Source organism: Amphiprion ocellaris, chromosome 23, assembly GCF_022539595.1.
Source record: "Amphiprion ocellaris isolate individual 3 ecotype Okinawa chromosome 23, ASM2253959v1, whole genome shotgun sequence".
In the NCBI taxonomy this organism is placed as follows: domain Eukaryota; kingdom Metazoa; phylum Chordata; class Actinopteri; family Pomacentridae; genus Amphiprion; species Amphiprion ocellaris.
The window spans coordinates 10,095,168-10,121,676 of NC_072788.1; the positions used below are offsets into that span (position 1 = coordinate 10,095,168).

General features: G+C 40.3%; 1 protein-coding gene across 3 annotated transcripts in view; it reads left to right on the forward strand.

Moving 5' to 3' along the window:
- Positions 1–26,509, forward strand: part of kcnip4a (potassium voltage-gated channel interacting protein 4a) — a 140,496-nt gene that overhangs the window by 39,263 nt on the left and 74,724 nt on the right. Inside the window, exon 1 of one of the 3 annotated variants that reach the window (XM_023263538.3) lies at positions 5,663–6,332. The exons of the other annotated variants lie outside the window; for them this stretch is intronic. Within the exon in view, the coding sequence (XP_023119306.1) occupies positions 6,248–6,332 (85 nt within the window). The 5' untranslated portion in view covers positions 5,663–6,247. Of the gene's footprint in view, positions 1–5,662; positions 6,333–26,509 lie in introns of those variants that run through there. 3 annotated transcript variants of the gene reach the window in all.

A 26,509-nucleotide genomic window follows, 5' to 3' on the forward strand; every position in this document is an offset into this window, starting at 1 on the left:
ACGTAACTGTTCTGTTTGGATTCAAGTGCATCACCGGCAGTCTTCAGTATATCTACTGTTTCCAGTTATTTCTCTCCTCACTGTTGAAATGGGCTGCAGTAGAAGTGTTTATGCAGCCAGTCTCCCAAGATTTATTTCTATATAAAACGGTAAACAGAAGCGATGCTGCAGTTAGTCTCCTTCCAGCTTTCTGTGTACTCAGCAGAATGTCATGTGTTGTAGTGTGCAGATGCTTTTTCTAATGTGTTTCTTTTGACAAAACAATTGAAAAAAAATTGGCTGGTGAACCAATGCTCATTTGCACGGAGGCTTGTGCGATCATAGGAATGTTCTTTTTGCAGTGAGTATAATATATTTTCAAAGGTGGATGCTTGGTAGGGGGACCAAAGCTACCACTGAGGATGCTGAAAATGTTCTTCTTGGATTTTCTTTTTTTTCTAGGACTGTAGCAACAAAGACACTGTTCATTTTTTTATACAAAATATATCTATAATTGATATTTAGGCCAACAAAATTAATATAACATACATGTAAAGGATTTTCTTCCAGCAGTAACGCACAAATTCATACACAGTGGATACAATTTTCAGAAGATAGAATTTGCTTATTAACTAATGCCATGAATATAATATGAAAAATCCAATTAACCCCACATTTTCTATGGTTTGGACTCAAGAGTGTGGCCCAGGTGTTGGGTGCAATAATAAAACTAACCGTCATTGCCTTTCTGTTTCTGTCATTGGATCCCCACGTGTGTGTGCATCAGCTTCCTGTTTACTTTGACTTTGGGTCCCTGAGAGATTTTTATACTGTGCTGATGGCATCTTGGCGTTTGCCTTGTTTACCAAAACTGAACAACAGTCCTGAAAGCTGCAGATAGTGCTCCTCTCAGTGCATGCTGGTGTTCTGTGATATCTTCAGGTGCTGGAAGACATCACACTCAAAGCCAGCCTGCAGATACTTTACCTGTAGAGGCTGACAAGCTTCCGTTTTGTACCTTTGCTGTTAATGAGGTTTCTTGCATTGTAGAAAATAGCAGTTTAATCATCTTCATGAATTTTCCATGTCTGCTACTCCCATGATGCAAAAGGTAGATGCGTCATTTGATAGAAAACTGATAAATATTCATTAGACAGTAGAAAAGTAATCTCCCTTAAGTAAAATACTCAATAATTCATGAATCAGCAACAACATACTGTACGAGTAGATTGTAGTGGTTAATGAGGGAGAATTAGGGTTGGGCAATTGTCTGCGTACAGTTCTGTCATCATTCGCGTCATCAGCACTGGCAATCTCACGTCACAGCTGTTGTCATTCATCTGGATTTTAGTAGATTTTTATGAATAGATTTGTCTGCAGCAAGACAAGATATAACTTTATTCTGAAGGAAATTGTTGTTCCAGATTTTGCTCAGAAAAAGCAAAATGACAAAAAATAAGAAACGCAGCACCTAAAAAAAAAAAAGAAAATCAATAAGATAGAAGTCCGATACATTTAAAGTAGAATAAGTAATAAATGATGAGAATAGCACAGTAAAAAGTAATGCTCACAATTATACCGAGGGAATAGGTAAAATCATATTGAAATATTGGACATGTGATCAAAAGTGGTTTTACTAAACAGGAATTTGCACCATCTTATTCAGTCAGGAAGAAATAAAATATGTTATTGAACAAAATATGTCAATAATTAGTGTATATATTATACATGGGATTTTCAGGCTTTAGTTAGAAATGTTAGATGGTATGTAAAGATGGCAACATGGGGAAAATAGCTGGGATAATGCGTGACTCACAGAGCTGAGGGAGTCGCACAGCAAACCAAGCAGTGGCAGCAGGCATGTGGAGAATGGACATGCTGGGTTTTGTCAGATTACACAGAGACCTTGTCAGGGTTGGCAGATGGAAAAGGGTGAACCTGTGATTAACAGCGATCATCCTGTGATATTGGCAAGGGAAAAAAAACAGTCATTGTTTGTTTTTTCTTGTCAGGAGCTGATTTGATTGACACAATAGAGTGAATCCAAAATATTGCTTTGTTCTGAAGGTGCGCACCTCTTCAATTGCGACAAGAAACCCCCCTAAAAACTGAAACATTTGATTGGACATTAGTTTTTGTTGGTACATACAGGACCAGTGTGACAGCTACGAATGATGCTGGAGATGGCCAAGAGTGTCGTGCTTCAATCCAACAGCTTTCAGGACCTTTTTATGGGTATTGTCAAGCAGGATAAGGTGAATAGGTGGAGCACTTACCCACCGCAGTGAAGCACACTCCACTACTTGATGACAGATGGCTACTTTACAGAATGTGGCTCAGCTCTTGATGTTCAATTTAGTTGCCACTTTTCCCAATGCTCCCAGTTTCTGACCTCCTGCGGTAGTAATCTATCATCCATTTTTCCTCCAAACAGTAAGAGTTGTCTTGCTGTTTGTATCTTGAATGGGTGATTTTTTTTTTTTTTACTGCAAATTTAGCATGTAAACAATTCGACAAGCTGCTCTCTGCAGTTTTTCAGCCGAACAAACTGCTCTCACACTGTTGGAGGGGGGAAAAACCTCTTGTGGTAATGGTGCCTCTCACCCCTGGGCACCGGCAGTCAGTGTTTTCTAGATGGATCAATATATCTGTCAACTTCTCCCTGAGTGGAGCTTATTTCATGTTGCTCCTTGCTGCAGAATGTAACATGAAAAAGCTCCTGTTCCATCAAGGTCTGGAAAATAAGAAATGTTGCTTTAGGCGCTTTATATACTAGATGAAGAGGGAAATGGTAGGATCATTTCAATGCAATTTTAAGATATTTAGAAAGAAGCCAGCTAAATAATCTTTACACTCTGTACCTTTTTCCTTCAACTGAACTTTGGAAAGCCCGTGAGACCAAATAGATGTTATTAATATTGTACGGCATGCAACTTTGATTCAGATCCTTCTGCAGGAACAGAGGTGAAATCAGTCCAGACCTTATCACGCCAACTACTTGCTCAACGTTAGTTCAGAACAGAGAGTCATTCTGTGTCAAGGCTACGATTAATTTAACAATACAGATGGATCTCTGTAGCAATAACTGGCTGTGCTGTTGGAAAGAATCATATTTTTTTTCAGCTGGAGAAGATAGTGTTAGAGTGGAACCCTAAAGCCAGCAGATAAAGTATGGAAGTATGATTTAAGATTAGGTTAATTTTACGAACTTTAAATTGCTCTGTTCCTTTTAAATGCCCTTTTAAAGGTCTTGTTGACTAGAAAATCCGATGTGTATTGATATTCTATAGGTGTAATGCTTTTAAATTAATGGCAGATATTAAAATTAATGAATAATGCTGTTGTTGGACTTGCTTCTGTGCCTCCAGCAAACCCTCTTAAAGTACAATCCCTCTTTATGTTGTCCAGATATCATTTGGATATGTTGTTGTGTTTAAACTTAGCCAGATATCGCGTGAGCTGTCAGCATCTGTGCTTGTTTCAACCCCAGATTTCACTTTTTGCCTTGAACATACTCATTAAGGTAAACATGAGCGTTTTTCCCTGACTGTATATGGACAAGGAATGTGGTGATTTGTTGCACACATCACACTTAACACTCAACAAGGGGGTTGGGGAGGCCTTCGGAGTGATCTGTAGGCTTGTAGGAGAATATATGACTTTTATTTTAAGTGCAGTGTTTTCCAGTAACACAGTGTACCTGAATGATGTGTTTTGGGCGGTTTGCAAATCACTAAAGTGAGCAGCCGGCCATCTGTTCACCTCCGAAATAGAGAAGTGACAAACCACACTGAACTCATTTTGTCCCGCACATTTATGTGTGACCTGAAAATACTCCAGTGTAGCTACTCCAGAGAGTCCTCTGAGGCGTGTTTGTTTATCGGAAACATGGATAGAAATGGAAACCAGGGCCTGGATGACAGGTGATGGAGTCGCACACATGCTGAAATGAAGCTTTCTCAGGGGGTTAATAGGTGGGTGCGGCTCGTAAAGTTTGAACCTAATGTAAGCCTGAATGCATAATCGGGCATGCCCTATTTAAAGCCTTTCTAGTCTGACTCACAGGATGTGGACTGTGGGTTTAAGTCTGCCACTGACCACTGATTTCACACAGCATTCTGTTCCTCTTCCATTTTATGCATGTTACTGTTTTTAAAGTTGCCTTCACTTTGAGAAACAACAATGATTTAGATCGTGTAATAAGGCAGGCCTGCTTGGATCTTTCAGCGAATGGTTGTAAAAATCAACATAGAACATTTACAACTTTGTCTGTCTAACCAGCCTAGTCAGCTTAGCTGTTGAGCCGCAACATACACCAGGACCTTTTCTTTGTTTTTCTCTTTTAGCATATCAAGCATGTAACCATCCTAAAGTTCATACTTAAACCCCTTTTTATTAGGTTATTTTGTAATGAGCTTAAAGAAATAGTAATAATTGGCTAGCAGTAAGTTGCAAAATCAGCAGTCACTAATAAAAGACTATCTCTTTGTGAATTGAGAACCCGTTTTTCCAAAATATCCAAGAGTTTCAATGGTAAATCTTCTCCATTGATCAATGGAAACTGCATATGCGACATGTGACAACGGAAAACTTGCCCAAGGGAGACAGGGGTTAGAGAGCGGTCAACTAAAGAAGACAGTATTTTTGAAAATGTTTGTTCATTGAAATGTGGCTGCCAATGTGAAAGCAAGTCATGTCACAAAGGCACTGCTACGCCCCACAGGTACCTTGTAAATTATTCACCTAATTAAGACACTGTACTAGTTCTCTGTGCTGCTTTGACCCAGTAAGAAGTTTCACACAAGTCTTTGAAGTCTTTATTTTTCTCAAGGAACATTTTTTTTTTTTGTTGTATTCCTTTTCCTTGGAACAAACCCCCTGCTGCTCATTCCTGCCTGGAAAGTGTGTGGAATAACACGCTAACAAGAACTCCAAGGTCAGAGTCTGCAGAATCTCTGCACTGAGCAGGATTCACTAAAATAGAAATGCCTTTCTGCCAAGTGACCTGTAGAGTCATAGCCCCATTTCAAGGCATATTTAATCCAAATCATATCTCGTACCTGTCAGCCTGATGGACATTTGCTAAATCAAAAATATTTCTAGCAGCGTTTACTCGAGTAAATTCACTGCAGCAGTAAGACTGGAAACGGTTAAAGGTTTGACTTAATGACAAGCTTCTCAGATGGGAGAGCTTGGCGTTGATAGATGACTGCAATTGACGTACAGTGCAGGCTAATTAGTCGAGAAGATGATGCACTTGGCTGGTCTTATGTGTCATCACAGACACTGGGCGTAGCCTGTCAGTCATTATTAATACTGACCTTGACATTTTGTTGCGTTAAACACCACCAACCTGAGCTTTTCTCTCCGCCCTCCTCCTGCCTCTTGACTTTTGATTTTTGCGATGTCACTCTGTCAACCGCTTGCCTTATGTCAACTGCTTGTGGTGTACCGTTACAACTGTCACTCATTGTTTTAAGGTTGAGTTACACATCATGCGGCAGGGCCATGATGTGCCGTCATTGCCAATTCACCGAGGTGGACACTTTCCCCTTAATTCTCCTTTATTTCTCTCCTCCTCCTCCTTGTGTGCTTTCTATCTCTCTTCTTCTTCTCCTCCTCCTCTCGGGCCAATCAGGCCACACCTCCATGGCAACCGTCAGTGAGGGTAAAACATCCACAGATGGTGCTGAGTAGAGCGAGCAGCAGGCGCACTACGAGATCAAGTGTGGGAGTGTGTGTTTGTTTGTGTGTCTGAGAGGGAGAGGAGACCCGCTGGATCACCACTGTATTGTTAAGTGTAGTAACACAGGAGAAGAGTGAGAGGAGTTGCAGGAAAAGTCTGAAAAAGAGGAGGAGTGAATGTTGGAGGAGGAAGAGAGAGAGAAAAGCCCCTCTTCTCCTTCCCCCTCAGAGAGCAGGAGGTAAACCGCCGGTAAGCAAATATTAATGACCTGACAAAAGAGCACACATCCCCGTGTTGTTGTACCCTGGAGCCGCGCAACAGAGGAGCTCGGATACATATACACACAACCACGCAAAGACGAGCCCACTCTCATGATCATCACTCCTGCCACGAGGGCCACAGTGACACAGCCAGAGGAGTGGAGCTGAGAAGAGGACATTTGCCCTGTCGTGGGACTCTTTCAAAGTCTTTGCCGGCATCTTTCTTTCTTTTTCTTTTCTTTTTTTTTTTTTTTTTAAAACCCTCAATCCAGTGTCCTCCATTTGCGCTGACCTCTCCGAGCATCTCCCCCAAGGAGCAAAGATGAGCTGCAGAAAAAGGTGCAAGCGTGAAATCTTCAGGTTCGCACAGTACCTGTTCAGACTTATCACAGGCTCGCTCAACACCGGTAAGACTTTGAGTGGCGGATTAGTCCCTTCTCTGTTTCCTTTTGCTGTGATTTTTTTTTTTTGTTGCCTTGTTATCAGTTTTATTCGTGTATTTTATAAAATGTCCTCATTAGAAAGTTAAGAATTACCGCATGAAACCTTGCATACCATCAATGTCATACAGTATGCAGGCTGTGTGTACATGTATGCCTGCAAAAGCCTGCTTGAGAACTCTGAGGATTTCCAGAGTGGGTTTGGATTTATCACCCACTCTACAACATAATTTGTGTGACTGTCAGTGCAAGTGACTGCAGACTATGGCTAGAGGCAAAGGTGAAATCATTATAGTAGAAAAACATCTCACGCAATGCATGGAAAGCTGTTCATATATTTAAGCGTTTGACTCACTTTTGGTGTCAGTTTAGCAATTTTAACAAATGTTGCACACTAGTTTTTATTAAAACTGTTCTTGTTAATTGATCTTAAAATACGAGTCACTCAAAAATAATTTGGGGCAATGTACTGATGCTGAAAGCTTCTGAAATTAAAACAAGTTGTTGCGTACAGTGCACCCACACACTACTATTCATCTGTATTTGTATCATGCTGCAGAGCATAATAGATTTTGGGTTCTTTGCGGTTTTGCACACACACAGACGAGCTAAGAGCTTTTCTAATAAGGCAGATAGTGAATCAATGGGATTAACTAGATAAAATCTTGGATTATAGTGGATTACCAGCAGATTATTCCATGAAGAGTTCAATAAAGGATAAAGGTTACCTGCAGTACCACACACCGACCATGACACATTTTGCACACTAGGCATCAAACTTAGTATGGATTCTTTGTATCGATTGTTCAGAGGGGTGTTTTTATTGCTTATCCCTGGACCTGATGGTGCACTGTGTGGTCTTCGTCCCGGAGTGCTGCACAGATGATGTGACTCCGCTAGTAGCATATATTTACACCCTTGCCTTGTGTTTGTGTGGCTCCTGTTCTTGCATTAGCTGAGCTGCTGTCGAGTAGGTTGATGATTATCACGCTGCATGGTGTTAAACCCCAGAGAGGTGCTTTATGAACATGCTAATGAATCACAGCATGCTTCTGAACATGTGATACTATTTTTTATTAGTAGTGACCCCTTCCATTTAAATGTGTGAAGAAAGATCAGTTCAAGAAATAAGCTGAGCGTGAAATGAGATGCTCACATATTTCCATCTAGCCACGGCCTACTTTCTGCAGTCTCCTTGACCTTAGAGACAGTAACAACAAGTGGGGAGGATGGGAGGCAGCTAGTGAAGAGTCTCTCTATCAATGGGCTGCCCTGTAAAGGAGTAGATGGTCTCAGCTTTCACAGTCAAACCAATAGAAGTAGGTTCATGTGTGATCCGTCTACAGTGGTCGCCCAGAGGAGTATGCTGCTGGTTTCCATAGTTACCACCAAGTCGTTTAAGTCAGATTGCAATTCCCATTTGGTAATAACACAATTAGTGTATATTCCGGAGTAATTTCCTTTGGTGTCCCTCAAAGCTTGGCTGATAAAACGTGGCATTGTTTTGTACCAGGCTGCAGACCACCATGTTTCTTTGGGTGTTAAATGATGTTCTTTATTGTCAGTGTCAGTACTTTTGAATTATTGATCCTGTTAAATACAAGGCTAAGAGTTATTTCACTTTGGACTAAGCCAATTATGTATGTGCCAGAGAAACATATTTTGTTATTGACCAGATTGTCTGAAGAATATTAGACGTTTTCTGAACCTCAACATTGAATCTTTGTATAGTCATGAAATTTGAACATCTCTATCTATATGATGGATACATGCATACACACTAATCAAAGCAAATTAACTCTTTAAGTTATTATTTTGGACCGCTGATCTATTGTACATAGAAATTCATCATATAAGTTGGTGCACAAACCCATATGGTTCAACCACATCCTCATTTCTGGAAAAAGACATTACATGTATAACATTAAAAAAAACCCTTACACGTCATCTATTAAACAGTTTCCACTTGGGTGGATCCATTCCTCTATAAACATCATAATATCTTGTCTTATACACCCTGTGCAGTAGATTATTATTAATGGAGTTTGACCAGAGCGAAGCTGCCTTGGCCATATTTGGGTGACCAGGAGGAAGAGAATGATAGATGGAGTCAGTTAGCAGACCAAAGGGATTTTAATTGAGGTGTTCATTGTCCTAGAACAGCCTCACAGTCATTGCTTCATTGATCACTTAGCCGCCAAGGCCAGCACAAACACATAGTGCAGGTTAAGGGTAATGTGCATGATGTAAGAGAACAGACCCGGGCGTTTTGCTGTACGTCATATTTGTAATGTCACGACTGCCTTTGTCCGCATAAGCTTTCTTTCAGTATGTTTCTCTGAGTAAGATCTATACGAAAGGTACAGTTTTGACATGTGTTGTATTCACAGCAGCCACCCTCTGTGATATGAAGTTCTAATCTGAAGACGATTCAAGAAGTCATGTATTGATCAAAACAGATTTAGACAGAAGCGATATAAGAGAAACAGTAACCCACCATTCATATTCAAGCCACCACTGCGGCACAGTAGTCCTTGAATTTCCCCAACTGTAGGGGGGAAAAAAAAAAAGTCACAGATGCGCATCTTCCCAGGTTATAAATCCAAACTGCAGTGTCAGCACATATTCAATCAATTGAAAAACAGAAACTTATTGGCTGCTCACACCAGGGGAAATCTTCATCCCCTCCAACGTTTCCAATACAGCTTTGGTGACAGACGAGCAGGGAGAACTGCCAGTCCACCAGAGCACCAATTTGGATCATTTAGACGTCGCAAAGCTTGGTTATTTATGCTGCTTTCTTTTTAAAGCCCTTCTTTATTAGTTTACCACAATGCAAAACAAAACAAAGTGACTACATTTTGGGTCCATTTGCGAGTATCGGGTTTGTCAGCTACTTAAATGCCTGTTTCCATTGCATCTAGAAAGGATAAATGGGTTTTGCACATCTATAGAGAAATGGGAAATATATAGAAGGTGAGACAAAAAGGGATGAAGGGTACAACCAAAAAATGGCAAAGATAGGATGATGATTTTTCCCATCCTTTCTTCCTCCTACTCATTTTGAAGTGACCTCTTCCAAGGTAATTTTTTAAAGTGTACCAGGTATTACAAAAAATATCCTAACCCAGTGTCCAAATTGTTGTGTTGCAGGTGATTTTAAAATTTAAAGAATCAACCTCCTAGCAAAGAGTGTAGACAACTTTTCAGCATAATAATGCTGGGTATTAGAAAATGCAGTGCTGGTGCAGCAATTCACATAAGCCCACATATGTTTTAAAAAAAAGTACTCTATCAGCATTTATATTGCAGGTAATGTTAGTTAGCATGTGCCTTAAACAACCTCAAGCTAGATTTAAAAGCCAGTAGCTCAGTTAAAGTCATGACTGAGCAATTCATTATCTAATTAGTCGATTATTTGTTTCAGCACTTTTCAGCTATCCAAGGAGTTGTTAGTTAATCCAAGAGCCGGGCCAAATAGGGACTTGCTGTTTACTTTGAAGTGACACATTTTCAATGTCTGTTCATTATATAGTCAGTACCAGCAGTTGTGCAGGGACCGTGTCTTTTCCACCGTTATTCCGCCGGATTGCATTGCAGAATGCTAAATCTGCCATTTGCTCTGGATCCATGTGATACTTTTTGGATTCTTTCACCACATTTTCACAGCTGGATTCTTCCCCGAGTGTCTGGCTGACAGGCGTCCCAGCTTCTGTAATGCATCATCCTTTTTTCTTCTCATCGGGACATGCTCACATGCTTGTAACTGATTCCGAGCATATCGTTTGACATCGCGGCACATGCCCCGTCAACCTCTCCTCCTGACCCGTTGTCACATAGGATGGTGGAAGTTTGCTTTCTCTGCACTATTGGAGCTTTAGTGAGTGTTTAACCAGCTTGTATTGATTTCAATAGCTTGATCCAGCTTGTCAATGGAGTTGTTTTGAGTTCAGTGGAGATTAATATTTCCCTGGCTGTGTTTTTTATAATGGCGGAATGCTGAACAATCGCAGTGTCTATGAGCTTTCAGATGATTACATATTGGGTGCAGTGGCCGGCAGTAAATGCCAAACAAGCATTTTCCACCCTTCTCAAGATGTTTCAATTTTATTGCTAAATCAGCTTAATGGGATTTTATCTGAAAACCATCCCTGAATTAGACTGACAGCTCAGGTCTATGGCGTGTCTGGGTCATGGGTCTTTTTTATAATAGACGCATATGGAAAGATGGAGCTTAAAAGAGAAATGTGGTAAAAGCAAACTGATAAATCCAACCCAGGAACTACCCAAATAATAAATGTTATTAATAACCTCTATATCTATTATCTGTCTCATCACATTTATAAACTTTCAGAGAGGAAGGACATGCATATTCAGCATGACTGAACAGAGAACAGAAGATCTCTAACAAACTAATGCCAAGTGTGACTTAATTAGCGTTCAAATAGTATTTTTTTTGGTTCGAGCTCTCTTCAGTGACTGTGCAGCACTGCAGTGGCTGGCACGAACACTCTGGCTTCTCCAGTTGCCTCACCTGGCACCTCTCTACCACCTACATTCATCTTCAGCTGTGAAAATCATCTGGATGCTGGATTTTGGAGTTAATTATGATGTGTGTTGTGTTTTTTTTAGCTAATGAGGCTGCAATTTCAGCTACACACCTGTATAGATGCTGAACAGATACAAAGCGCTGACATTTGATGTACAATTACTCATTCTAGTGTATAATCTGCTGTTGTTCATTGACGTTTTTAAGGAATTCACCTCTGTGACTGATGATTTTGCACTGACTATTTATGGTTAATTGTGGGAGTGCTTTTAGGATTGCCAGATGAACACATTTTCAAATTTATGTTGAGTTATTGGGATAAAAGTTTGTGTGATCTTTTAAACCGAGTGATAAATGAGGCCCAGCAGTAGCTCTTGGATATGCTCAGAGTTGAATTATTCTTGCCTTGGCCGATTATCAAATCCAAATTTACCATTGTTTCTGATTAGCGGTATCTTCATTTTTAACAGATTCCAGCAAAAGTAAATTTATTGAAAGACTTTGGTTCTGATTCAGCTACCTCTTGATATCTGTAGTCACCTTCCTGCAGTCTCGACCAATGTCTTGCTCACAGCGTGTCTGAAGGATAAATATGGATAAGTTCTCTTTTATTCTTGGTACTCATACGCAAAACATGAAGACATTTTAATTAAGATTTGTGTTTGAGTTGTTGTTGATCTAAATTTTGACACCAAGGTACCAAATATTGTTCTTTGGCCCCCTTGATTACTAAAAATGCTGTTTAAATTGACCCCTAGTTGTTGCACTTGCATATCTTCATATTTCCAAATAAAAGTCTGATTCAACTCCAAAGTGATGGTCTCCTTCAGAGTCTCAGTCTCAGTTGGTTCTTGCAGTATCAGTCTAGAGAAGTGGGGGCTTGAATTCAAGGTCATTTAGGACAATGTATCTGACAGCTAGTGGTACTGTCTCCTTAATAAATCTCTTTTACTGCTTAGTGTAATTTGTCGAGTATTTAGGTTGAATTATTCAGGCTTCTGTAGTTCTACAGTAATGATTAGTTGAAAGAGTCTCATCTAATGCCAGTGCAACCAAAATCAAAGAACATGAAATTGTTCTACTAAGGAAAAGGCCTGTGGATGTAGTCTTTGCAAGTTAAGAACACTGAAAAAAAGAAGCCTTCCTTGGCTCTTCAGCATGTACCTGTGAGCACATGTGTGGGGGCCCGGCCAATGGCCAATGACGCGAGGGCCCTTCTTTGTTTCCCTCTCTTTGGTTTCCTAATGGCTAATAGGAGGTCATGTTCCACCTGTCCCATGAGGACGGCATGTTCAAAGGCCATAATCCCTGACCAAACACTGAATATTTGATACCCACAGGCAGGCCGGGCTGGCATCACGTCTGTGCAACAGTGTCCACACGCTGAACTGGCAGGAGAATCGTCACTGTTTTTCACTGCTTGTGTTTATTGGCTGCGGTTTATGGTCGTGATGTACAGCGAGACCCGGCGGTGCTGATGAGTGTACACAAATTTCATCCAAACAGCGATAAAACACCGTATATGCAGACATTTATTATACGCTATAGTGCTTCAAGACCACATCTGCATTGCTATTAGAGAAGCCTAATAACTTTGGTTTATGGATCGACTACCAGCTTTTGTGCCACTTGTGTAATAATTTGTTAAAGTTTGTAGATGCTTGCAACCTCTGCAGAGCTGCTAGAAAAATTTATGCAGAACAAAACTGACAAGGGAGCATCAAACCTTCCCTTTTTTTTTTTTTTGCCGCAAGCTGCATTTTTTTTGCTGTGCAGTGAAGCGGTATGTCTGTCTGTAGTAGAATTCTTCCATGTTGTTTGGACAGGCGAAACAATAACAGATGGAAAGCCACGTTACATCATGTTTCCTTTCATACCCCATGAAATAACATGACATCTGCTCGGTTTAGTTGACAAGCATCTGGGTGTAGCAGGATGTGAAGTTGTGAGGGTGTTGAGCAAGACGTGATTGCTTACCTGCAGTTTACTCATTATGCTATAATGTGCTTAACTCTCTATACAGAAAACACAAACCCTAAAACATCTGTATTCTAAGTTTGGTGCATTTATGGTTGAACTGTGTCCACATGTTGATTTCAGATTCAGAGTGACTGCAAGTCAAAGCAGGAAAAAAAGCAACTTCACTCTGGTCTTAGTGCTTAAAATGTCCTTCAAGAAAACTTTGAGGAAAGTCATTTTATACCTTTTTTTGCACCTTTTATCAATAGATTTTCATTGCAGCTTCGACAATATGTGAAAGGACACTAATAGACCTACGCTGTGTTGTTTCTGTCACTGCAGAGTAATTAATTAAGTTTACCGAGGTGTCTGTCTGGAAGCAACAGATTGAGATGTCGTAGTAATCTACAACTTCAAAGCATCTCTGCCAAGCCTCTTGCATAACGGAAAAACAAGTATCAGTGTCATCTGGCAACAGCTTTCTTTTAACCTTGCATCAGGACTTTTCACCATGACCCCTTTCCCAAGGTTCGCTGCTTTTTGGCGAGCGCAGGACCAAGTCGTTTTACAGTGATATGTGTGTCCATATCAGCTTCCCTTTAAGCCCGGTTCACTGTCTCTCTGTTTCACTGCGTCCCAGCCTCCTTCTGGTTTCTGGTTTCTGCTGCTGTGTTGTCGTCCAACACCAGAGCAGCACAGATTTTTTTGGCTCATTCAAGCAGCACACACAGTGCTTGGCTACATTGCGACTATTAGCAGAACTTGCTGTTGATAACCTATAATTGCTAAACCTCCCCCTGCTTGGTTCTACCCAGATCCTCCTTTGCCTGACTGAGAATGAGTGACTGGCTGTCAGGGTCTCTGAATGTCACCATTTAGTTTCTATGACATCATTTCTACACCAAATAAGTCCATCTTATGGCTGATATAGTCACTGAAATACTTGCCCTTCTGTGGTTTCAGAGAAAAATCCCGAAGAAATGTTGTTTAGAAGATGTTCATTGTAAAGATTAACATGGCTTAATTTTCACCATGAACACCTGGTGAATATACAAGATATTTATGCCAAGGTACATGTAGAAACTCTTACAGTATGTTGTTTTAAGTATAATCATAATTATTTGTTTGATGACAGGGGTTTGACATTTTTCCAAGGTAAGTCCTCTGATGGTAGTATTTAGCATAATATCATGAAAATAAAAGCTTAAAACTTTATTTCAGTTATGGAAAACTACTGTATTCTAACGAGATGCTGATTTTCCAGTGCTTTTTCCTGCCCCAGCTGCTGGTTTATCACATTTTTTTTTACAGTGTACTTCTGGCCTTCACCAGCCCTGTAATTGCCAGCATTATTAATTACTAGAACTAATTGTCTAATGATGAGCTTGTCACTAAAATGTCACCATCAGAGTTGAAAAGAGTGATTACAGTTTTTATGTGTCAAGGGACTCCTGTCAGAATTTTTTGTGTACAGTATATTCTAAAATCTTGAAGCTTATTTTTAAAAAATAAATGTGTATCTCATTTTGCATTTGCCATCCAAATCAGCTAAGCCATTTTTTTTGTGTGTGTTTCCACTCCACTGTGTTGTCAAACTGGCCTCTTAGAAATGAACAAGGCAGCTGTGGAGGTGTTCTCGCACAGCATTTGTGGTTTTTGTGTTCGTATTGATCGGCTCTGCGTACCCCACCGCAGCATCCGCCAATTTCCAAGATCCCTCAGAGTGCCTGGATGGCATTTCTGCTCATTTGTCTGCATTTGCATTCTAGATTGGCTTGTGGTTACTCCGTGCCACTGCCCATTTGAATTCACCCGTGCTACCCGTAGTAATCAGTTTTCCCATTTGCGCTAATGTTTGTGGGGAAGCAATGGCTGGGTTATTTTTAGTTTGGCTGTGCATGGATGAGTTACAAGCTCCTGTGGATGAGTTATTATCACTGTTTTCTGAACCGAGCATGAAATTTAGCTTTAAATAAAAGTAGGGTCTTTGTTGCACGAGTGAATGATGTTAAGAAAGAAGCAGCATCGGCGGACTAGAGCTTAAAGAACTGCCAAAGCAAGACTCTGCCCTTTAAGATCACTGGGCATTAAGAGGAGTTGTTATTTGTTTGGAGTGGATTTGTTTTCTTTGCTCATTGTTGTTATCACCTCGGGGAATTGTTCTATTACCCCAGCGCTCTTCCTCACTCTCCTTCAAGCGATCATTCAGATTGTTAACTTAAATTAAAAAGTTTTCCCCTCCCATGCTATAACCTTCTCTCTTGCATGCTCTTTCTTCCTCTATCCTGTCCTCTCTCCTTGCTGTTTCCAGCTTTGCATCATTCCTCTCCTGCTGCAACTTTATCTCCCTCTTCACGCTTGTAATCACTTAATTTTAAGATCCCGATGGGCCTCTTTAGTTTCACGTTTCCAAATGTCAGTTGCCTCGGCTGTGTTTTAACAAAAAGTGAACCCCCCTGCCCCAGATGCTCTGCGGTACAAGAGACAATGTCCTCTCCACACACCGTTAGCTGGCAATTACTGGAACTGCAGCCTTGCAACCAACAGACGAAAATCAATACACCTTGGAGGGTTGGAGCGGAGACTCGAGGGAAACTCAAGCAACTTAGTTAATACGCGCACATTTTCTCGTGCACGGCTATATTCATAGTAACGTTAGTAATGTCAGAGAAACTGCTGAGAGTAAGAGTCCTTTGGGACTCGAGGGCTTTTGTTTTTTATTATTTTCTCTTTCATATTTCATTTTCCTCAGGCGCCATGCGGATCCACTTGATGAGAGTGACTGTTCTCAAATGGTTTTCATGTCTTCTTTGATTGGCCGCAGATTGAAATTTCAAACGGATCAATCTCCCCTCGCCGAAAGAAGAGGTTTGCGCAAAATGTCAAACGGCTGGATAAACAGAGGAAATGAAAAGATGGACAAGAGGCAGGATGTAAATGACAGCCTGTTATTCCTTCAAACTGTATTCTTTCTTTTTTGACATTTTCACTATGCAGCGCTGTCTCTATGACTTTTGATCAAACTTGCAGTCAGGCCATAATGTTCTGGTCAAATTAATAGTGTTGCTGCTTTGTGCTTCTCCAGATTTGGGCAGGTAGTAATAATACTGTGCAAAACCTATTATTTCTTGGCAGGTTTTGTTTCTTCTAAGTTAATGAAGTACACCGGGTCAGGAAAACAAATGTGTTCAAGCATCGTATATCAAGGCAGGTAGTGTAAACAGTGTTTTATTTCTTAATTACACCCTGTTCACTGTGGAGCAGCTTTGCCTCTCGTGTTGGTGTGTCATTGAGTCAAAGTCAGCTCCTTGTTTTGCTGGGTGACCATGAAAGTCTGCAGCCACACACACTGTGTATACATACTGTTCCATGGACAATATATGCTATACACTGTATATGTGTTACTGACATCTGAGGTACTTCAGTGTTGCAGGATGGAATCTTGAATATGCTGAAGTATATATTTGCTTGTTGCATTTTTTATTTTTTTTTTGCAATTTAATTTGAATAACTTCAGCTGCTCCAGAGGTCAGGCAAAGAAAATCTCCTTCATGGTTTTGCTGTGGAGACAGCTCATCCAGTTTGTAAGTGTTGCAGGGTGCAGAGGATAAGGTGCTGCTGTGTGACCAGAATCCTCAGCGCACCGTCCGCGATCTCGACTATATAATGTCTATGTCAAGGACACTAAAACTGAGCCGCACATTCCACCTGCAGGAATTGAGGCTGTGATGTGGGAGCGTGTGGACAGTGACTTTTTTTCATGCCAAGTTTGAGCCCAGATACATTTCCCCCTCATCAACTCCCCACACCTCAGTTGTAAACCGGCGTAATCAGTCACTCTCTCTCTCTGGCAGAGCTCGTCGTGGACGATCGTGCAGAAAATGGAGCTCCTTCTCCATCATTCTGCCAACAGATCCACCCTCGGCCCCATTACTTACCTGGCTAACTCTGTGTCAACAGCAGGCAGGTGTAAACAGGAGGGATCTTGGCTGTTTAACATCACTGCTAAAGCTCAAGAAGGGAGTTCAGATGCCTCCAGTAGAAGATGGAAGTTAATTGTTAAATTAGCAGGAGTGAACCAAGTAATGTAACTGTTGTCTGCTTCATTAGTCTTTGTAAGGTGGGTGTAATATCAGCATTTTCGTGTGCTTCTGTATGTGCCTGAATTTGAACTGAGGTGACACGTTGTCTCTGTGGATGCGAAGATCTCAACCAGTGAGAATTAAAGGGTTGCTTTTATTGAACTTTCTATCTCCCCTGTAATAAAATGCTAAATAGGCTGCATTTATGTACCTTAGAGGTTTTAAAAACCCTTTTACAATGTTTCTAGTTTACCCATTACACTCTAATGCATCTCTGCTGCAATGCAAAGTGCAAGCTGTCCTGCAATCGGGAACAACTGCACAAATGCAACACTGCAAAGAGTGGACCCAAACCACAGCCATTCGGAGTTGTCCCTGTAAAAGCCAAATGTCTGTTGCCATATCTACTTCTTTAGTAAAGCTGCTATATTTTCCTTCAGTTGTCACTCATTTTAAAATCCCTCCAGCCCCATTTTCTTAAGAACACCCCTCAAAATCAGCATTTGCATGCTTCTTATTGTCAAAACTCTCCCCAGAAGTTTGAATAGTTACAGTATTTTGTCTTGTTTGACCTTAAAACAACAGTGCAGACTCACATGTACTGTATCCTGAGTCTTGATTTTGTCTGTTAAGCTGCTTTAGATCTAGGTACATGAAGAATGGAAACCACGAAGAATTGATCGGGCCGATGTTGCTGAACAGCAGCTTCAAGTAAAACCAGTTGAGTCTTTCTTAATGTCCCAACAACGGCACATTGATCAGAACATCTTAAATCTTTAATGGCATGAAAGCACCAGTTGTTGTTGTCCGTGCGTTATGACATCGCAAAACGCCCTGAAAACTGATTAACTGATCGCAGCTCAACGTGTGAATGTGGCGACAAGGAGAGGAGGTGATGTACGACAGTCCAAGCAACACAGCATCCTCTGTGGAAGCAAGGTGTCATTTAGAATCTCTCCTCCGTCTCCTGCATTCTCTATGCACCCATGAAACCGTCGCAAATTCAATTTAAATGCAAAGCAACACAGGAAAAGGTATTTGTGTTTGCCATTTACAGTACTTCTGCTTCACCAATCGGCAAGCTTTGGCCAATACAGCGAGGGTGAATCTCCTCTAGTGCTCTGCTTCACAGATGAGCCAGACCATTCTGTTGCCCCTGACTGCTGCTTGATACATTAGATTTGTACCTAATAAGGATGGATCACCCTTTTGCGCTTGTCCCTCCTTTTAGGTTCTTCGGCCTATTTTTCCTCCTGCTGTCTCCTGTGATTAAACCATGGTCCCAAAGGAAATCTGTGCCTCTTCCTGATCTGTTATTCTGTTTTAACCAATTCTAGCATAGCTTAGTATAAAAAAAGATCTGCCGTTTGACATGCTGTGCAATAATCTTAGATTACAGTGAATGCATTGCTTGAGTAGCAGCGTATTGACGTAGTTGCAACAGTCTTTCCACATTTTCAAAGGGGAATGACAGGCCAAAGGAAATCTGTGCCTTTAAATAAATGTACATTATGAAGCACTCATTTGAATGCAAAGCTGCAAGGTTTCTGCCTGACAAGAAACAGGCAGAGGCCAGTGTATTTTCTATCTCCCATTGACGGTTACAGTATTGCTGTTGACAGATGGCTTTAGCCAGGTCACATTAGGTCAGAACCCAGTCTGACAGGTCAGACAGCTTGAGGACAGTGCAAACACATATTTGTGGTGAGGCTCATGATAATAACTACACAGCTGCCTGCTGTATTCATATGCATTTAGACCAAAACACAGCTGGCTATGTTAGAGTATTTAGCTTCATGCACTGCAGCGACAGTGAAGTCCAATCCATTAAAACCAGTTGGAGTCATTTAAACTTCTGTTTAAAGATGCCAAAACAGTTTAAATTCCCACCATGAAGGATTTCACAAGTGTAGAAAGTTAACACAGCAGCAAGATATTCATTAAAAACAAACAGAAACTCGACAACAAAAGCTGTATAATTGCAAATGTCTTCTTCAGCCTGGGGATCCCTGACTTGTAGTATACAGTATAAAAAAAACACCTTTGAGCTTGTGGAGACAGAAAAAAAGTGTAATCTGAGCTTTGCGAAAGTAAATAGAGTGGAGTCAGTGGAGTGGAGATGGAAAAGCTGAGGAGAAAATAGAGATGCAGACAAAGCAATATTTGCTTCCTATATTTCTATTCTTGACTTTTGTGAAATGTATCACTTGATGTCGGGGAATGAGCCAGAAAAACTATTCTCAGAGGTGTCCGATTTGTTGGGGAAGCCAAGCGTTCTCTCACTCTGTGCCAATGTTACCAGAATGAAAGCAAATAAAAAATAGTGCTTTTAATGAAATTTTAACTTCTGAACTGCATCTACTGACAGTTTCTAACAAAAGAACATGAATTGTGCCTTAATATGTCTGCAGTAAAGATATTCATGTTGTAACTTTGTGCAGAGAATCATGTCACAGTCTCATGTGAAATTGATGACATCAAACAAAAAAAGACATACAGTAGGTTCAGATTCTACACATGTCAAAGTAGATGAAGCAGCAACGTCACTGTACATTGCTTGGTTCTTGTTTTAGATGCTGCGATGCACCATTTGCAGTGCATCAGTCAAAGAAAAAAGTGCTCCCAACTGTCTGCATCTTAAGATTAAGCTGTTTATCTTCGGAGGCAGGAGATGAATTTGAACTCGGAGTTTTGCCTCTGCAGAATTCTGAGGTTTTGGCATCGACAGGCCTTCGGGGTCAGTTCAAGAGCTTTGATTTATAATCTTGTTATATGACTGAGACAGTGCAAAATCAGGCTTGAGAGACAAGTAAGTAGTTGTGTATTGCCTATTTGCAACCTTTATCAGAGGAGTTAAGATGTTTTAATTATAGGAGCAATTCCACATAGAGAACATGAGATAATACAAAATGAAAAGGCCAATGCTATCTTTTGTTGGTGTGTTTCAGTTCCTACTTGTATGAAATAGGATAAAATTAATTTCTTATGGTCTAAACTGTAAACTAACAAAACACTAGTTAATTTTCATCTGACCAGTTTTCTCTAGACAGCAGAAAAAATTGAATATCAGCATCAAAGAATAGTCATATAGGTAAAGGAACTTAACAAGAAGATTTCATTTGGTGAAAATCAAGTTGTTTTTTTTTCACCTTGTAGCATGTCCATACGATGTTTTTTTTAAATGTTGGAAGGCATGTCATGAGTAAAATGAGCAGTAAACCTCATGACTGAGCGTTTCTGTCATCGACAGTCTTAAAAACTGAGCTTTCGAGTCGAACTTTCAGTGTTATTTTCTTCTTCCGAACAGGTTACTTGCTGGTTTGTCTTGTTGCTGTGTAGCATAGGGTAGTTTTACAGTGTCAGAGCAGAGTCTTGGTTGAGCAGGTGTGCTTGAAGTGCAGGAACTGCAAAAAAAATGATATACAGACATGAGTTTTTAGGGGTTTTATCAATGACTGCAAAGAGACTTTGATGAATTCAGTTCAAATTTAGAGTAAAACCCTAATAGTAAAAATGATGACTAAACTTTGTTTAGTGTATTTTTATACTGCATATAAACTCAAATGTCCTAGAGTATGCAAATAACCTGACAATTTAGGCAAAGACCCTGTTTTTTATAGCTTTCTTTCATAATTGTATGTCAAACCAGAAAAAATCGACTCACTCAATTGCAGAGTGTGATTCTTCTGATACTAACCAGGGTGAAAATTCCAATTAATCAATCTTTTCCATCATGTTGAGACATTTAATAAGTTCCTGGGCAGAGGGAATAGTCATCAAACAAACCGTCACACAACCATTAAGCTGCTTTTTGACATTTAATGGCTTCATATAAGCATCCAGCTTATTGAAATGATGCGGAAGATGGATGAGCTCGATGTTGCTGCATTTTATCATAGAAAATGAAAGTCCTACTCAGCAACTTTATGATTAATTGAATTTTAGTGGATATTCATCACTGTGAGCATGCACGTGTCTATAGGAGCTTGTTTAGATCCTCTGATTAGTCCAGCATAAAATAAATATAAGCCTCGGTTTGATCTCGGAGAGAGAGGCCAACATGTGGTCGACTGTGTTGAATGCATGCTGCCATTAAAGAGAAATTTAAAAGACGTTTGAATTAGGCTTCAGCAGTAGGGTATCCAAAGCTTTAACAAACCATTCCTCATTACTATCACATCACAGCATGTAGTTTTCTCCATCTATCTTTGAGATTACATTTCACTTACAATACAGTGTATTACAATACATTGTAAGTCTAGAACATCCTGCCCGAGGCAACTTTCTAAGCAGTGTCTTCATTGTCGAGTATTGCATGCATTTATGCATGTGTGCAGTGTGGAAGTGTAAGACTGGCTGTAATAATGGCAGGTGGGATTCTCGTTTATATCGCAGATTTCCTAATTGTGTCAACTAGAAACACAGTTAAATTAAATTAGCATACCTGCCAAACTTTACACTTCTCCCGGCTCGGATTGCTCTTCATGATTTTTTATTACAGTTCCGCTTTAACTTTTCATTAGCTTTCTGATTTAGAGTCTGTCACTTCGCCAGGGCGGTCTGATGAGCTATGGCTTCATACATAAAGGGCAAATATTGAGTGCCGGTGTTCTGTCGGCGACTGCAACTGAAGCACTTTTACTCCACAATGTGCCGATGGAAATTGCCATCAAAGACGAGGCCCTCATGGGGGAGGCTGATATTGTCTGTCGTGCAGGGATAGTGGTGTGGGGTTTCAGCATGGGGCAGCTGGATTTCTCTGCCATGTTTCACACTGGTATTGTGTGTGTAATCAGACACTCCTGGATTTTGATTAGGTAATATGAAAAGGGTTAGTCCCTACCAACCGGTTGTTCTTAAATCTTTATGAACTGATTTTAAACCTGACCACATATTCACAGTTTGCATAGATTTAGAGACTGACTGCATTGAGGTTTAGAATATCATAGTTTTGCTTGTAAAACGTGTTTCACTTTTTAAAAAAATCTGCACGATATTCAAAATACTGTTTTCCCAAGTGGTGAACCTGCAATAACTGTGTAAAAACACTATTGACACACTACCACCTTGTAAAGCTGATGTGATGAATATGTAAGCAAACAGTTTCCTCACTACGCAGCAAACAAATGCTGGGGCAACATTAGCATTCATTAGAGTTGAATAGCGTTCTATTAGTGAGTCCCTTTGTGAGTTTATTTTGCTCTTCTGCAGCAAGAGTCTCTGCTCTACTAGCAATAAGCCTAGTTTCATTTCAAACATTGAGATTTATCAAAGGAGAATGTGCACAGTTTTTACGAAGTACTGTATTCTGCAGCTATAGGTCAAAGGAAATAGGTTCTCTTGTAGCTGCAGAACACTTGGGGTTGAATGTGAACGCCTTTAAATCAGATGTTTTCTTATGTTTCAATTAGTCCCCCCCTCCCCTTCTCCCTCTAAAGCTTTACCCTTTTGTCATCGTGTCTCATAGAGGCTGTATCTCTTGTAGTATCTGCCGCTGGTTTGTGGAAGTGATGGCGCCAAGCTAAATGATAGTACCTCCAGGTTCATGTTTAATGGAGGACCCCATTACACATGAAAAATGGCCCTTGTTCTGTAATGGCTGGCTAAATCCAGAGCCTGGAGCGAGAACACAGAAAATGCTCCAAAGAGGGGAGACGCCATATCGGTGATGATTTCTCCTCTAAAGATGCTACATGATATTTTTGTAATGAGGTTTTCCGAGATTGCGTTTCGCAGGTTGGGGATACATTCGCTGCGTGTCGGTTTTATTGGAGAAAGACGCCGATGGGATGTGTGAAATCCCATTTAGCTCCAAACAGATGGGTTTGTTATAGATTGTTCACGGTGCTGGTGTGATTTATGAAAGGATAGCATCGACATATTGAATGATACTTTGAGGAGGTTATGCTGATTAAGTGATCTGCTTGGAGTCGGGTCAAGGTGTTAATTCTCTCTGGATCGTGGAGAATAAATAAGACGGCAGAAGAGCATCTATTGAATATTTGTTTTCTTACTGTTCGATTTTTAAGTCCACTTTAGAGATGAATTTGTCAAACATTTGCTACTTAGATTCTCACAGGAAGGAGATGAATTAACCTGATAATTTACGAAACAGCCGATATCTTTGAGTTGTATGTCTGAAATGCTGAGCTCTATAGCAACAGGTGCTTACATTTCTCATTTGTCAGTGCCCAGAAACACGCACAATGCACCCAGCGAGCAAACTAACACAAGGACAAAGCTTTCGTCACAAGGAGATCATATTTCCCCCCCCTCGATGCCCCACGCTGAGTTCTGAGCCCTGGCCCTCAAGTGACAGGCAGACAAATTGGTCTTGAAGAAGCCCAGAGGCAATCAGAGCACACCACTTGCACACAATTACTTGTCCTTTCACAAAACGATCCATGTGCTCAGCGACTTTGACCAGCGCAGGTTGGTGACATGTGAAAGTGGACTCTCTGGTTGGAAGCTATGGAATAACAAGGGAGAGAAACTAAAAAAAAAACTGTTATGAAAAAGCAGTCAGTGCTTTCTGGTAGTTGTTAAACTTTAAACACTGATTGTGAGATCTCATTTACCTCTTTTGCTGTTGTTTACAAGAACAAATAATCAGAATAGCTTAATTTGGGCTCTTAAACAATTATAAAACTGTGGATTTAGTTGTGGTCCTGCGGTGTCACTGTGTAGTCACCTCACGTGCAGCAGCTTTGATTGCCTACCACTGTTTTACAACCCTTGCATGGGTATAACCTATGCTAATACTGATTGCCCCTTCTTTGCAAGTCTGATCAGTCAACCATGGTGTTATAACGGGCTATCAAAATAAGCAATGAGACGGGTACTGAAAGTTGATTTGTTTATGCATTATAGCTTTCTGTAAACCCATAGCATACCAATACACATCCATGTACATTTTACATTGTGTTTTTAATGATTTCCCTTGATAATGCATGTCTTTGTTTGTATGTACACGGCACACTGGGTTTTTTTTTTCCACTCCCAACACAAAACTACCATGGTTTTTTTTTGTCATAGCAGGTGGTTACTGCAGAGGCTCTCGCTGCCTATTCTCTGAGATTATGAGTGGGTTCATGCCATACAGGCAGAGCTTCTGCAGCTTCTGTTTTGACAGAACAGTGCAAAAAATACTTGTACAATTCAAGGGGACTCGTGCGCATGTGGGCTGTCACAATGCATCTGCCGGCACAGAAAAATACGGGTTTGGGCATTTAGTTCCAAGGTGTTTTGGGAAAAAATAATGTATTTAGGACACAAATAAGCTTAAATCAGTCATTATAATATTTTTAAAAAGCCCAGTTGGACTGTTTTTTCCCTCCTCTGCTGTTAAGCTGAGATCCTACTGCACTTGTTAGGTTAGATTTATGTATGGGATCACAGAAAATATCTCTGCTGATTTCTTATTCATGACCTCAGCATGACTCCGTTCATGTAACACTAACTTACATATACAAAACCCTCAGGCTTCATGTTCACTATTAAGACAGTTGTGCTCTCATTATTTTTTCATATTTTGCCTCTCCTTTGTCTCTCTTGTTTCATACAAACAAACGCAGTTCACCTTCACCTTTTTGCACCCTCTGTTGTACATTCTGTGTAACTTCAACTCCGGATTCCTCATGATTTATGTTCAAACTAGGATTTTATTGGGTTTAAATTCAATTCCCCACTTCTGGCAAACGGTAGAATGTGAATAATTGATGTGCAAGTCATGTCTGAGGGCAAGAATAAAAAGAGTGTGCTTCTGACTGAGCTTAAAGGTTTACAATCCTGCAGGCAATAACGGAGCTCTTGCTCTGAAGGATCTTTTCGGAGGTGGGAATTTTGTGTAAATCCATGCTTATTGCAGAAAATAACTGACTCTGTTGAAAGTCAGCTGTTAAATCTGATTTTCCACTTGAGAAGCACGAAACTGTGGCATCAAACGTGGGTTTAAATTAGGTTGAAATGAGCAAAAAGCCGGCAAATGAGTGGTTGATTAAAAAGCTAAACATGTTAACTAACTTGCTTTAAAGAGAAAAGCAAAAGAATTAAAAGATTACATCACCCTCAATTAAAATTTTATTAGGTGATTGAATGCCACGAGTAGAGAGGATCAAAATTCATGCAACCTTCTCATAAATAGAACTGCGTTTTGTGTGTGCTGTTGGCATCTTTTTCACGAGTAGCTGCTCAGCGACAAGCTGCACCCAGAGATGCTTACTGTGTTACAGTGTTCTCTATTTATTCAGCTAGAAACATCTCTGTGTGCACATTTCTCTTTATAAAATAGTTTTTCACGCTAATTGGTGCCAATTCTTGAGTAAGCTTAAAATCCTTACCGTCAAACTAAACTCCCTGCCACATGATTCAACCTTTATCTGCTCAACTCTTCGATGTTTCTGCTCAATTTCTGCTGCTGGCCTATGAAGATGGGAAATGAAATTCATCGATTGCCTATTGACCCCCAGCTCAGATCCAGAACAGCGCCGTGACGCCACAGCTTGACCATGAAATGGGATTTTATGTTGCCCGCCCAGCCGGCACTGTTAACCCTCTGTGCACTGTTTAAGGCGATTAAGAGGTCATGAACAGCTGATCACAGATCAGAATTGGAGTTTTATTGACAACAGGATCGCATAGAGTCACTGCAGGTAATTTGCTCAAGGATGTTTCAGACACCTGCCATAACAGAAGCTCTTTTATTTGAAGGATTGTCTGCTTACAGCTACATGTTACTAGAAGAACATTATCAAGCTTGTGAAAATTTAAATTGCTGTTGAACTGCTGTGAAACATTGCTGCCAGCAAATGTTTCTATACTCACTGAGGTGTTTAATTTTTTAAAAAATTTTTTCTCCTGACACCCCACACCAGATACTGGCGCTTTCAGATTGTGTTTTTTCAAGTATGAAATACGAGGAGACAGTCCGTCTTGGTTGTAAGCCTGTGCTCTTCTCCAAATACGCAAATTCCCTCACAGACTCAGCAAGACAATCTCACAATAATTAATCCCGGAAATGAACATGGGACAGTTTCACAAGTTGACGGTTTGTCTGAAGTGTTTACCAGAGCTGCTGCAGATTTTGACACTTCAGCTCATGAATGTTTGCAAAGTTTAGTGTGCAAAGCCAGTGCAATGCTTTGTTTGGGCTGCGAATCGGCCGTTTTGCCTGTCAGATATATCCTCAGTATATTTCCAGCTGCATTTGGTGTTGATTGATGAGTGAGAAATCACAGAAACCTAGCAATCAAACAGGTTTTAATCATTTCCAAGAATTAATTGGTTTTAGCTTCTGAAATATATAGGATTTTGTGCTTTTTTTGCTGTTAATACTCCAAGTTAAATCCAATTTTTGGACCTAGAGTATTGTGAGGGGCACTTTTTTATTATCTCACATTTGACAGAGTAAATCATTAATAGAATAATTTAAAAAAAAACAAACAAAAAAAACTGTTTACCAGATGACTCAACAGTGAAATTGAGTTATTTCTCTCTACAAACAGTTTGCTTTCATCAGTTTCAAGATCACTGACTCGGCTGTCCCTCATCTCTCT